Genomic DNA, 13,480 nt, shown 5'->3' on the forward strand with positions numbered 1-13,480 from the left:
TTAATAAAATAATTTTATGATCTTTCTAAAAACAAAATAACCACTAAAATAGCTTATTGAAAAATAAAAGATACTTCATACTAAGCACTTTACTTCAAACACAAAGTAACTTGAAGATACAAGTTGAACAAAGTTTAAGATACTTATAACCTACAGCGCGTATTTAGTTTGCCCATGCCAGTGAGCTTAAGCTTAAATAGCAAAAACATTGAAGATCATTTGTTTATATTTTGCGTTGTAACATTCCTGTTTTCTCCGAAAGACCTAAATATGTTACTTAGTATTTTTAAATGTTGCCACTAAATGTATTTTTAAAACAAACTGCATACACAAATGTATATGAGCTTTAAATAAAACTTATACATAAAATAGTACTAAAATTTTGATATACACTATGGGCTTAAATTTTAAATACACTTAAAGTTAGACTATATGTTACAAATATTGACATATGGTAAAATTTACAAAATTTTAAAACCATGAATACTAATTAATTTATTTAATTTGCCCAGTTATATAATTTTTTAACACTATGAATTAATAATCATAGTAAATTAACAAAATAATATTATTGAAGTTAATTAAAGCAAAGCTTAATGATATATTAATAGAATCTGCAGATTGAGCTAACGCTGCAGGTGTTGTGGCACTAATGTTATCGGGTTTGTACGATTAATATATACCTATTATAATTTACTGATTATTACATCAATATTATCATCGAGCAAGAAAGTTATAGTAATATAATACAGATAAGATTAAACTCAATCTAATTGCAAAAGCAATTGAAATATTTGCTTCTAAGAATTTCATTACTTCTTTAAAAAACTATAGCATTATGATTAGTTCTCTTAAGATTATGGCAGTAATGTGATCTGCAATTTACGTTTGTCGTAATGATGTTTCAAAACTTTTATATATTAATGTAATGGAAAGAACTTATTTCAGGAATAATGCATGTACAAAAGCAATAGCAAAATAATTGTCAAACAAAATTAATGTCCATCTTTACATATTACGGTTCTGAAAGGATTTTATTGCAGGATTATTGCACAAAAACTACTCTATAAAAATTACTCTATATAAATAATAGCAATAATTATCGGAACTATTAAGCATTAATTTTCGTATTAAAAGCTTTACTGAAGAAATAAACAATTGATAAATTATCAATTTGCTAATTACTAATTAAATTTACTACCCCTAGTTTAGACACAAGTCAACATACCGGATGTACTATTTTAGTATATACAAAACTAAAAGCAACAAATATTTTAATTATGATGAAGTTTGATTTAGTAACTGTCATTCGATGAAGGACGATTACTATCAATTGATCTACATAAAAACAGATATTTCAGCCTCTAGTTTTTTGCTAAAAGATAGAACGGAAAAAATTGAGTCAATTATAAATTCTAAGAAGCGGAAATAGCTATGTCATCAAAACAATATAAAACCAAAAATACCAGACAACTTTTTGATATTCTGCAAAGCACGTGTTACAAGAAACCTGCTAAAGCTAATGACACCTGAAATCGCAACGGTCAACAGGTATTTTCGAACTGAATTAATAGATATTTAAATTAGTTACTTACACTTTTGCTTATAATATAAACCGTCATCAAGCCGTACAACAACATCAACAATCGCCACATTTCGCGAGGAACATTTTGTTGAGAACATAATTGGATGAATAAATTTAAATAATTTTTAATTGTTGCTGGAGTGGTGAATGTTGTTGAGGCCGTTGTTGCCGTAATTGTTATTATTGAGATATTATGTTGTTGATTGATAGAACATGTTGCTGTTATGTCGTCAAAGCTGTCATCTCTGACAATAGGCGGCATAAATAACATGAAAATAAAATTGTTGTGCGCAAATGTTTGCTGTGTTAAGTGAAGTGAAGTTGTTGGTTTTTGTAGTTGCTGCCACAAATTTGTTGAGAAAATATTTAAACATCCAATTGCTTTGGTACACCAACAGCAATAGCGGCAAATTTATACGTTTTTATGCATATTTCACTGCAAGGCAATCTTATTAAAATGAAAGGAAAATCGTTGCGCGTATTGACACAGAAACCAAAGTTCAATTTAAGCCAACAAGTGAAAACATAAATGTACAACTTCACAAATACTTCAAATATGTTGAGAGTTAGCTTAAGACGTGTTGCATATAACGTAGATTACGGTAATAATCATTAAATATCAAATGAAATGGAAAGCTATTTCCATTGCACATATTTAACGCGATCTAAGCAGAAAAAACATGTTTCGACATCGATTGGAGATAAACTAAAGCAGGAAAATTTCAGTTTACTGGAACGCTAACTACGAACTTAAGCAGTCATGCTGTTATTATCAAACCAGCACCGAAAGAATAGGGCGTGGTAATAAGTATGCGATACAAAAGGAATAGTTTTATTTAATATCTTGTCATTAAGCTTTTGTTCCACTGAAATTGTACACCGGCGTTCGTGATCTTGACCGTGAAAGTTGGTCGTCATTGTTACTGCCCACAATATGACGTCAAATCATACGTAGATTCGAAAAGAAAAATTGCAAAAATTTTATACAGGAAATATATTTTTACACATTAAATTGGTAATAATAAAAAATACAATATAAAGATAAAGCTATTTCTGTAATAATTATAGTAGTTACAATAAGGGCTACGTGATTCAGTTCACTTAAAATGAGCAGATGTTAAGATGTTAAGTTAAGTAAGTTAATAAAACAACCGTAATACTTATTTGTATAAACTATTACGAATTTTAATATATATTTTACTAAATATTATAAAAATAATAAATAAATACTTTTATAATAATAATTATTTTGCACTCAATTCTGTAAAATTTAAATTAAAATCGTTAGAAACTAAAAAATAGCAACATGATATTTTAAAAGAAAACTCTTTGGTAAAATAATGATTTCTTTAAACAAAATTGAGCATCACTGAGCTCAGCGTCTATCCAGCACTCTAAAAAATTTAATTTCAAACTCTCATATTTTCCAAGCATATTTAAATATAAAAATAAGTAAAAGCCTTTAATTCACTTAAGCTATATAGATAAGTTATTTCTGAAATATTCACGATTTTTCAAAACTGAAAAACGCCGTGCAATGCAGTTATTATTAGAGGTAATTCACTCTATCATGCAAGATGTACGAAATGCAAAAATGCTATACCAAAATTGCAAGGGTACTCTGGGTATCTCTGTTTCAAAACTGTAACATCAAAATGAAATAACTATTTTTGCAGCATATCACTTCCACATAAGTTTCAATAGATTTCAAAATAGTTGTTTTTTTCCTTTTTTGTTTCGTTGCAATCATATAAACATGGGTTTAGGTGCAGCAAGATTGCAAGCAATTGCAAGAAATTTTGTGCGTGTATTTTGTTGTTGTTCATTACAAGCTTGCGCAATCTGTGCATTTCGTGCACCTAGCAATGAATTTGCAAGACGCGTGATTACCCCTATTAATAATAAACCAAAACCGATTTTTTCGATTTCATACTAAAAATACATATCAAACATTAAATGTCAGGAGTTACTATCAGACTTTCGTACTCATAAAAATCACATAATTTTTAGAAAGTAGCAACCTTCAAACGATATATATAAATATTTAAGCTTTTCGGAACATTACTTATAGAATGTATAATTATTTTATAATTATAGAGTTATTGGATCAGAAAAATAATTTTATGTATTGATTAAACACTATCGTGATGACATTAAACGTTCTGGATGTCCCAATGTGTTGATTCTTTTAAAAATCGTTAAAACGATATATTTAACGATATAAGTAATCAACACCTCAAAGATAAAAGAAAGCGATGTAAATATTAATATTGTTTGAATCTAATATTTGAAGATGCGAAATGGTTGTACTGGATCACAAAAGATTGGAGGTGTTTAAGGAAAATAAATAACTTTTTTTGCTTCGATATATAGAAATAAATGAAATTCGAATCTATCAGAATACACTGAAATTACAAAGACAGTCGGCTAAATAGAGAGTAGTTAATAAACCTTATCGAAAGTAAACAGAAACACATATTATCATTTTTATAGTTTTGGCGTTCGTATTTTTTGATATTTGCGAAAGAATATTTGTGGACTATATAAACAAAGTAAAAATCATTAGCATAGGAAAAAGGGAATATATCGTGAAAAAATGCTTAAAATGGCAAAAAAAGCTGTTTCACTTAGACAATGCACCTATGAGAAAATTACTTAAATTATACATCAAGTTTCTTTTTCATTCACCGTATTTCCCAAACGTGTGCTGCATCTCACTTAAGAAAAATATTTCAGGATAAGAGATTATTCTCCAACCATAAATTCATATTTACAATGGAAATCTATTTTAAGGCAAAGAGAACAAATTTACATGAAAGGCAAAGAAATGTTAAAATGATGCTATAGATTCTGAGCAAGCCTATATTGTTGAATAAAATCAAGTAAATTATTAGTATATTTAATATTGGAATCTTTCAAATGATGTAATTTATGAAGTATGGATGAATAGTAAACAGGAAAAAACGAAAAAAATATTCAAAATGATATATTCTAACAGCAAATATGGGTTAAAACAGTCTGTAAGGTTTCTAAGGTCAGATTGTATTGTAAAATGATTGTAAACACAACAAACACATTATTAAGGATGAATTCAAGAAATATCCTTAAATAATCACTGTCTAATCTAAATGTATAGAAACTTTTTGCAAGAAGTTAACTTGGTGCAACAAACTTCTAAATGCCTACGGAGAAATGTTAATATATAAAAACTATGATCTACCATGTAACCAAAACAATAACTCATAATAACTGAAATTACTAAATAGTTATTGGTTTGATACTAAATTAGAACCAAGATAGTTTAAATGATCTGGACCATGCAGTGAACCTGTGCCTTATGCCGTTAGTTACTAATTCACATAAAGCGGAACTCTTATGCACATCAACACAAACCTTCAAGATCCTTTTATCATTAAAAACTACCTTCTTCAGGACGTAGAATCCTTCTGCTATTTTGAACGAATGAATGGAAAAATTTTTTTGCGGCCTTATGTTCCTCATAGAAGTTAAAGGAATTTATATAAATAAATTAGAACAAAAATTAAAGAATAATAACTTCCAAGGGAATGTAAAAAATGTAGATGAGAATTGTTAAAATAATTTTAAATATTTTAATGTGAATTAGTGCTTTAAAAACCATAATTAGATTGAATGCGTCAGATGTTACTCATAGTTTGTGTAACCAATTTATGTAAAATAAAAATTATAAGCACTAGTTGCCGGTAGATGACGAGAGTGGTTTACTTCTAACATAATCTATGTATGTATATAGTGTAATAGGAGAAGTTACTATTTCAAAACAATTAATTTTATTGGAGTTAGCGTAATCTGGAAATCTTAATATCGCCATATATTTTAATATATTAAACTAATTAGTTTTAAGAAAAAAACTTTTGTATAAATTATTATTTGTTGATGTACAAATAAAAAATAAGTTTAAAATACTTTCAAACTATTAATATTATTAGTAACCTGTATTGGTAAGTTTGCTAACCGTTGAAAGAGTTATCAGAAAAGACTTACTTATATGTTATTAAATACATATTAACATTTTATTCTACATCAAATAACAAATTTAAATATTTTAATATTTTGCGTTAAAAATGTATTACATGAAATAATTGATTTGTAATATAATGATTTGTGTAAAAACGTTTCGGCAAAGTCAACGCACATTTTTTTCGTTATTTAATAATTAACAAATAAATATTATTCTATTTGGAAACTTCATTGATTTTTTTAGAATAACTTTTGAATGAAAAAATAATATATTTTGGGAGAATATAAATTTGAAAAATAAGATATTTGATGATACCTTACTTGCAAATGTATTGTAGAATTGAATAATTTTCATTTAAAATTATACAATAAAATTTTTATCGCTATAAATTCTATTAAACAATTGGATATAGTATTATTGGATATATTGGATATACACTATAGAACATATTATCGGTCAGGTTGAACTTTAAGTTAACTTATTAAAAAATTTACAATGATTTTCAAAAACTGTCACACCCTGTTTTTTATGTTAATATTTTTAAATACTGCTTATCAGCAGAAAAATCTATATACCAAAACATGTGAAAAATGTAATTTTTTATTTAAACACATAATCAAAATATTATTGTACAAAATCTGAACGAAATACCAATAAAATTTGCACTCAATAAAAATTTCAATTTCAAGTTGACATAGGTCAGTAGTTTCAGATTTATGACTAGATCTTACGAGATTAGCAAATATAACAACAGTATTTAAATACCAGCTAAATTTTTTATTTTTAATTTAACGGAGGACTCAATGACCGACCCCATGAATTAAAGACTAGAAATCTACATATATTTCTATTATATTTTTATAATAAATCAATGCAAGTTACTGATAAGTAACTAACTAGATTTTATTCTAGTGTTAAAATTAATGTAGCAACTATGAGACGCAAAAAACCCACGAAAAAACTAGTTCTGATTAATAAAGATTAAAATTATTACTAAATTTTAAAACAAAAAGAAAAAACCACAAGCTAAAATTTAAAAAAAAAAAAGCTCTAAAATTTTAGGTTCAAGTTGTTTAAAAATTAAAACGAGTAAGTAATGTGTTAAGCGAGTCATATTTTATAGACGGTTCATTGATTCAATAAAACGAGTATAAGCAATATAATGTTCTAAAGATTTTAAACAGATTAACAAATTAACAATTTTGATAGCTTTTGTATTACAGGAAGGAAGTAGATATCTGCAACAGACCGGAGAACAGAAACTATAAATTGTGGATAGATCAAACAGCTATTGTATTATTAACCAGATTTCGAAAGATTTAATGTACAAAATATACCTACAATTATTTGCTATAAATTCATAGAACCATTAAATAAGATTATAGCCTGTTACGATGTTTTTGATCAAGTACTCTAACAAAGTAGTTCCATTTGGATCCAAATCTGTGGTGTATGCACAGTCTTATATGCTTAAAAGAAAGTTTAGACAATATTTCTATAAAAGCCTACGATGAAAAGCTACTTCGCATCCCCCTCATATATATTATAAAAAGATAAAAACAGTATGTCATATTGAAAACGGTTACGACAGTACATATATCTTCTGACAGGAAGAGCAAATACATATAATAGTTTCGAATATTTCGTTAATACTCTATTTCAATCCCAATTAAAAAACATTTTTACACACTATTGATAATTTATTCAAGAAAAATTGTTAATATATAAAAAAAAATTATTTAATGCAAAAATATATGCGCATCGCAAAAATTTCTTTAATAAATTGTATCTACTTATTTATTTATACTATATTACTATTAAGCCTGATATAGCGCTTAATATAGGGAAATAATATAGGGTAATCAAAATCCTTTAATAATTTTTAAACGTATGTGACTAACTTTTAACTGCTACAGTGAAATAAAATATTTTGAATACCAGCTTTCTTTATGTTATACGAATTTGTAAATAAGTAAAATTATTAATTATGTAGTAACCTAACAATTAAATACTTAAATTTGTGAATAAATGATTTACTCTTATATTTGCTTTTTTGTCACATTAGAACTTGCTACAGACACATGCGCACTACGTTGTTCTGGTATTTTATTTGTTCTGTCTACTGTTAGGCGAATTATTGATTTCTAAATCGTATTAAACTTATATATTATAACAAAATTCGCATACTTTTTTATATTTCTTATTACTACAGTTATTAGAACGCCTTTTGTGAATCGATTTTAAAAAATAGATAACAAAATGTTAATAATAAAGTCAAATAAAACAACTTTTGATATTTTAAATTATATTTGTAATATTTCAGATTATTCAAACCTCCTTTTGGAAGCTCTGTCCATTTTAATTATTCAGTACATACATTTAAAGTTTTATTTAACTTTGTTATTATTGATGTTTTATAAACTCAAAAAATAAATCGTCCCAAAAATGGAGAAAGCGTGATTGTGAAAAATATAAAGAACTTGGCAAATTATGGAGCACTATAAACTAAAGGAATATCTTTAACTGGGTCCCTTACAATTACACTCTGCAGTCTAAGATATTATAGAGATGAATAAAACTGAACGATAACTGATAAAAAAATGCATAAAATAGTTAAAATATATAGTTATTATAATCAGTATTATATGTATCTATATCAAAGTATCTGAAAAATATGTGTAATGCAATTCGAAGTACAATACTAACTAAATTTTACTTGTATTTTGTATTACAATATATATATATATATATATATATAAAAATATGTTATTTCTCATATATTACGCTGCTCACATATCGGCAATTAATTAAATACTCATAAAATTGCTTACGGTCATTTTTATTTTCATTTGTAATAGAAACAATTTAATAAACAACTTTTTATAAGCATAATTCCTTACGTATAAAATTACCATTTTTAAGTATGCCAAACTAATAGCTACTATTAATCACCCTGTATCTTACATCTGCGGAGATTTCATTTTGAAAAGAATATCGTAAACGCTAAAATGATATAAAAAAGTTGTATAGTCGCTGTTTTGCATATTCTTTAACCAGGCTTACGTTTAGAATTTACCGCATTTAGTTTCAGAACCTGCAACGAAGCGGTTGATTGGCGCTTAAGCAGTTCAATTCAATTAAAAAAATTCGGTTTGACTTTGATTCGGCGATTTTTCAATTTTAACACTAAATTACAAGTTTTTATCCTCAAAATAAATTAAAAGCAGTTATTTTAAGTTCAGTTAATAACAGCAGTTAAATTTAGTATGAGACTCTACAGCTTGTTTTTGCTAAGCACAATTTTTTTTGGTGCGTACGCAAGTTATTTAAATAACATTTTCTTATGTATATGTATATAACTTTTTTAAAATTATTAATCAACTACTGCAGTTGCGTTAGCGAGTGCGAAATTTGCTTACGAAAGGGGCAGTTGCGATATATCAATTTTTAGTGTTGTGCAAGATATGCTGAAGAGTGAGGTGCGTGCACTGATAGATCCCACATTACGTTACGGAACTAACAAACGTATAAGATATGATCTGTATACGCCATATAATCCCTATGAACGACAAATATTACGCACCGGCGATGTTGCAGGCTTAAAAAGATCTTTCTTTAATCCTAAATGGCCTGTAAGGTAATACTTTCATAAATAATATTTAAAAACTATATTACAACTGAAGTCAATTGCGTACTTATAGGTTCTCTATACACGGTTGGGCTGGTAAAGGTATGTCTTGCTCTAATGCTGCCATTAAGGATGCCTATTTAGCGCGTGGGAATTTTAATGTAATCATTGTTGATTGGAGTGCGCATGCTAATGACATTAATTATGCAAGAATATCTAAACAATTATCTTCAATTGCTGCAAATTTTGTAAAGTTTGTTAATTTTCTACACCGTGAAACAGGTGTCGCATATGAAAATATTTATCTGATTGGACACAGTGCTGGTAGTCATTTTTCTGGATTGGCTGGAAAATTAATCAAACCAAATCGTTTTGGCGCTATATTTGCTTTAGACCCAGCTGGTTTAACACAACTTAGTTTAAGTGAAAAATATCGTTTAGCATCTACTGATGCACTTTATGTTGAATCCATACACTCGGACATTACTTTACTTGGTAATCCGAACACTGAACTTAGTCAAGCATCGTTTTATCCAAATTGGGGTCTAGGGCAACCACAATGTCCAAACGCGACCTCTGCAGAATTTGATTTTTCTTGTGATCACTTCGCGGCCTTGTATTACTTTGCAGAATCTGTAAGAAATTCTAAGATGTTTGGTGCAGTTAAATGCAACGCATTTAAAAACAATAACTACAGCAATATCTATAGCGACAGCGACATCAGCAGCAGTAGCACCAGCAATAGTGACAGCAACAACATTAACAACAACATCGATGGAAAGTACAATTGTAGTTGTGAACATGGCGCTGCAGTTGATGTGTGCAATGCTGTTACATTTATGGGTGGTGAACCAGCCGTACCAAAGAGTGGTGTTTACTACTTGAGTACACAAACTAGGTCGCCATATGGATTTGGCAGATTGGTACATATGCGACCAGCAATTAATCCGAATTTTTTGAAAAGCAGCTTTTTATCGCAACGAGTTATTGATAAAATTTATTTTGTATCATAGTTACATTTTTTTGGTATTTATTCAAATTAAATTTTTCTACTTTTAAGTTAATGTGTGTGTGTGTGTGCATAAAAAATTTTATTTGATTACTTAGCACTTAAATATGTACAAGTTGTGATATATTGAAATATATTTATATTTTTAACGAATTTGTTCAAAATAATTTACACAATGTTGCTAAAAAAATAATTGTTGATTAGAACTAAATTTTTGCATAATTAAGTTAAGAAAATAAGATGCTTCTCTTCCGGATCGAAAATGTTCTGACTAATAATAATTGATAGTAAAACTTGAATACCTAAAGCAAACTTAATGATTTTACTGAAAATCTAAGAAAGTGAACACCTGTAAAATATGCCAATAATTTAGAGTGATTTTCGGATGGCTTGTTGATAGAGTATAAGCTCTTAAATTTATAGATGATTATTTGTATAGATTAAATATATCTAATTCGAAAATGTGCATATTTCAACCAGAAAAAAAGTTATACATACTGTATGAAAAGTATCCGGAAATCATAATTTTAAAAGCAATAGTAAAAAAAAGCAATAGCAGTATACTGCGTTATTAACCGAAATTTATGCAAAAAGTGATATACAATATATTTATGAGTTAATTTTGCATTTATACTATGGAGTGTTCTGCGAAGTTCATAAAAGAAAAATTAGTTAAAGAGTTTGTATTTAATTTTTTAGTTTTATATATTATGTGCCAAAGCAACGATAAAAAATTATATAAATAGAACAAAGCATTTAAATGTGGCTTAGAATAACGAAAAAATTGAAAAAATCAAAAAGCTGATCCTTGAGAATCATCGCATAAATATAACTAAGTTGGTTGATTCAAGAGATGGACATATCATTGAAGCCATTCCTAACTGCTATTTTAGGTATGAAATGCGATGCTTAAAAAATTAATTTTGTCCAGAAAGGGCACAGAAAACAGGTCATTGAACACATGATTTCTCGAACTTTTATGGAGCTAAACTTCATAAAAAGCAACATATTTACCAACATATTTTGCAAACAAATCAGCAAACTTTAGAACTACTCTACGAAAATAATAAAACGTAAAAAATACCGTTAAAGTAAAATCACGGATATTTTTTACAAATAATATGCAGTAAATATTTTAACTTAATTATATGATAGTCAGACTACAACTAGGACACTGTTTTTCGTAACAACCAAGTCTAAAGTCTTTTCTTTATATAATATAAATTATTTACAATCCTGAACTATCTTCAATATAAATTATAATACAATTTAAATCGTGACAATGAAACTGACAACTGACAATATAAGAAACTGCGGTTTTCGTAATTTTACACTAAAAAGGTAATTCAGATCAAAAACTAGTTAGAATTCTTATTTACAGATAAAAGATGTGTTAGATTACAAAATTTGTATCCTTTTTAAAAATCTTTAGATTGTATCAATAACATAAATTTAGATACAGTGCTATGTTAATGTTGCTTTTAAATATATTTAGGTAGAAGCATAATAATGCTATTTAGTTAATTTGATACTGATTTAAATTATAACAAATTTGTAATAAAATATGTATTTTAAATATTTTATATATTGCATACTTTTATTAAAAACTAAATATGTACATATGTACATAAATATATTTTAATATACATGTACACTGGTGAGCAAAAGTGAGTGCTGGCTTCGTATTATAGCACATTTCATGCTATAAATTTGTTAAATACAATGAAATGAAATGAAAATTTTGATGTTTATACTTCGTTCATTTTATAAAAATTAAACAATATTTATCAACATTAAAAATAATAACAAAATTTAAACTAACTTAATGAACTTAGTTTTGGTCGTTTCAATGCCATCTATTGTAATAAAAGCAAACACCAAAGTTTGCCGAATAGCATAAATTTCAAATTAAGCGTTATATATATATATAGCATATAGAAATTGTGATTTATTATTTTTATTTGATGAAAGTGTGCTATAGAAGCAAGTGGAGTATACTGCGTTTAGGAGAATATGGTAAAAATGACGAAAATTTGTTAGTTTTTGAGAAAAAGAACAAAAGAGATTATATTTAGTCAACAGTTATTGTCGTTCAAAAATGACGAAACTTTGTACACAAATAAAATGCTAGAGGCTGTCTTAGGTTACTTAATGATTCAGATATTGACATAAGGGAAGGATGAGGGAAATAATGCAAAATTAAATGCGAACACCAAAAGAGGCTATAGCAACAATAAAGAAGTAGTAGTTAGTAAGTTGAGTGCTGAGATCGTTAAAAATAATTGGTTTAATGTCTGCTATCAAAAAGAAATAACCGATTCTTTACGAAAAAACTGTCAATTTTTGCAATACCTATAAAAATTGGGGCGTATATAACTGGAAATAAGATATTTGATCAAATTGGTAAGTCCGATGACAAAAAATTCTAGTGACATTGTTCCCACGAACCACTTCAAGGGTGCCAAGTAAAACGAACCGTCAAACACGGTTGAGGAAGGTTGATGTTATATGGAGTTGCTTCATTTTACTGAAAATTAAACTGCCAGAATTTAGTTGACAGAGTTCCATGTTTTGAAGAAAAAGATATATTCCACTATGACGGCAAACATACTGTTAGCAGCTGAACAATATTCAGGAAAAAAAACAAGCGCATTGTTCTAAAATTCATAGAAAATTTATGGACTCCAATTAAAAGGAGATTGAAACAGTATGAAAAAGCATGGACAAGCTAATGCATATACAATCCATCGAAAAACATTCCAAAGAAGTAATTGATTATCTGAATTAGAATTAGAGTTCACGTTTTTTTTTATTGTATTAAAATATTTTCGTAAAAGTCTGAAGTTAAATGTATACAAAATATTTGTGTGTGAATACACCACAACGATTAAAATTTTACAACAAATAATCATTGCGAAGATTACCATATTTTATCTACTTTTGATGTTTAAGATTTATTTACTTACATGCGCAAGTCTTTACTTATATGTTTTAAGAAGATTGCATTTTATTTTATTTCTTTGTTAATATTAATGGTTGTTTATAAAGTGAAGGTCATTATCAATATGCATAAGATGTATTTCAAGTATTTTTTTAAGGTTATCTATGCAGCAATAAGAGCCTAAAAACTAAACGTAAAATATGCAATAATATGCAATAGGAGTCATAAATCTTGGTTGAAACACTTTTAAGCACTTTGTTTTATTTTCTGCATAACACACAGAATGCAAATTACAAAAATCTATTACTTTTTTTGTA

The 13,480-nt window shown here is 27.4% G+C and overlaps 2 protein-coding genes across 5 annotated transcripts in view; one reads left to right on the forward strand and one right to left on the reverse strand.

Annotated features, from left to right (window-relative positions):
- Positions 1 to 13,480, reverse strand: part of LOC119679464 (unconventional myosin-XVIIIa) — a 90,476-nt gene that overhangs the window by 46,595 nt on the left and 30,401 nt on the right. The gene's annotated exons all lie outside the window — the stretch shown is intronic.
- Positions 8,611 to 10,232, forward strand: LOC119679467 (lipase member H). The gene is made up of 3 exons (XM_038091836.1): positions 8,611 to 8,894; positions 8,976 to 9,222; positions 9,287 to 10,232. The coding sequence occupies exons 1-3, from the start codon at positions 8,852 to 8,854 to the stop codon at positions 10,224 to 10,226; spliced, it is 1,230 nt and encodes a 409-aa protein (XP_037947764.1). The 5' UTR covers positions 8,611 to 8,851; the 3' UTR covers positions 10,227 to 10,232.

Source organism: Teleopsis dalmanni, chromosome 2 (genome assembly GCF_002237135.1).
Source record: "Teleopsis dalmanni isolate 2A chromosome 2, ASM223713v2, whole genome shotgun sequence".
In the NCBI taxonomy this organism is placed as follows: Eukaryota; Metazoa; Arthropoda; class Insecta; order Diptera; family Diopsidae; genus Teleopsis; species Teleopsis dalmanni.

Bases quoted from the DNA above. Each gene is read 5' to 3' on its own strand.
- LOC119679467 (XM_038091836.1), top strand. From the start codon at position 8,852: ATGAGACTCTACAGCTTGTTTTTGCTAAGCACAATTTTTTTTG. The intron at 8,895-8,975 runs GTGCGTACGCAA...CAACTACTGCAG, and splicing joins GCTAAGCACAATTTTTTTTG to TTGCGTTAGCGAGTGCGAAA. The intron at 9,223-9,286 runs GTAATACTTTCA...GCGTACTTATAG, and splicing joins AATCCTAAATGGCCTGTAAG to GTTCTCTATACACGGTTGGG.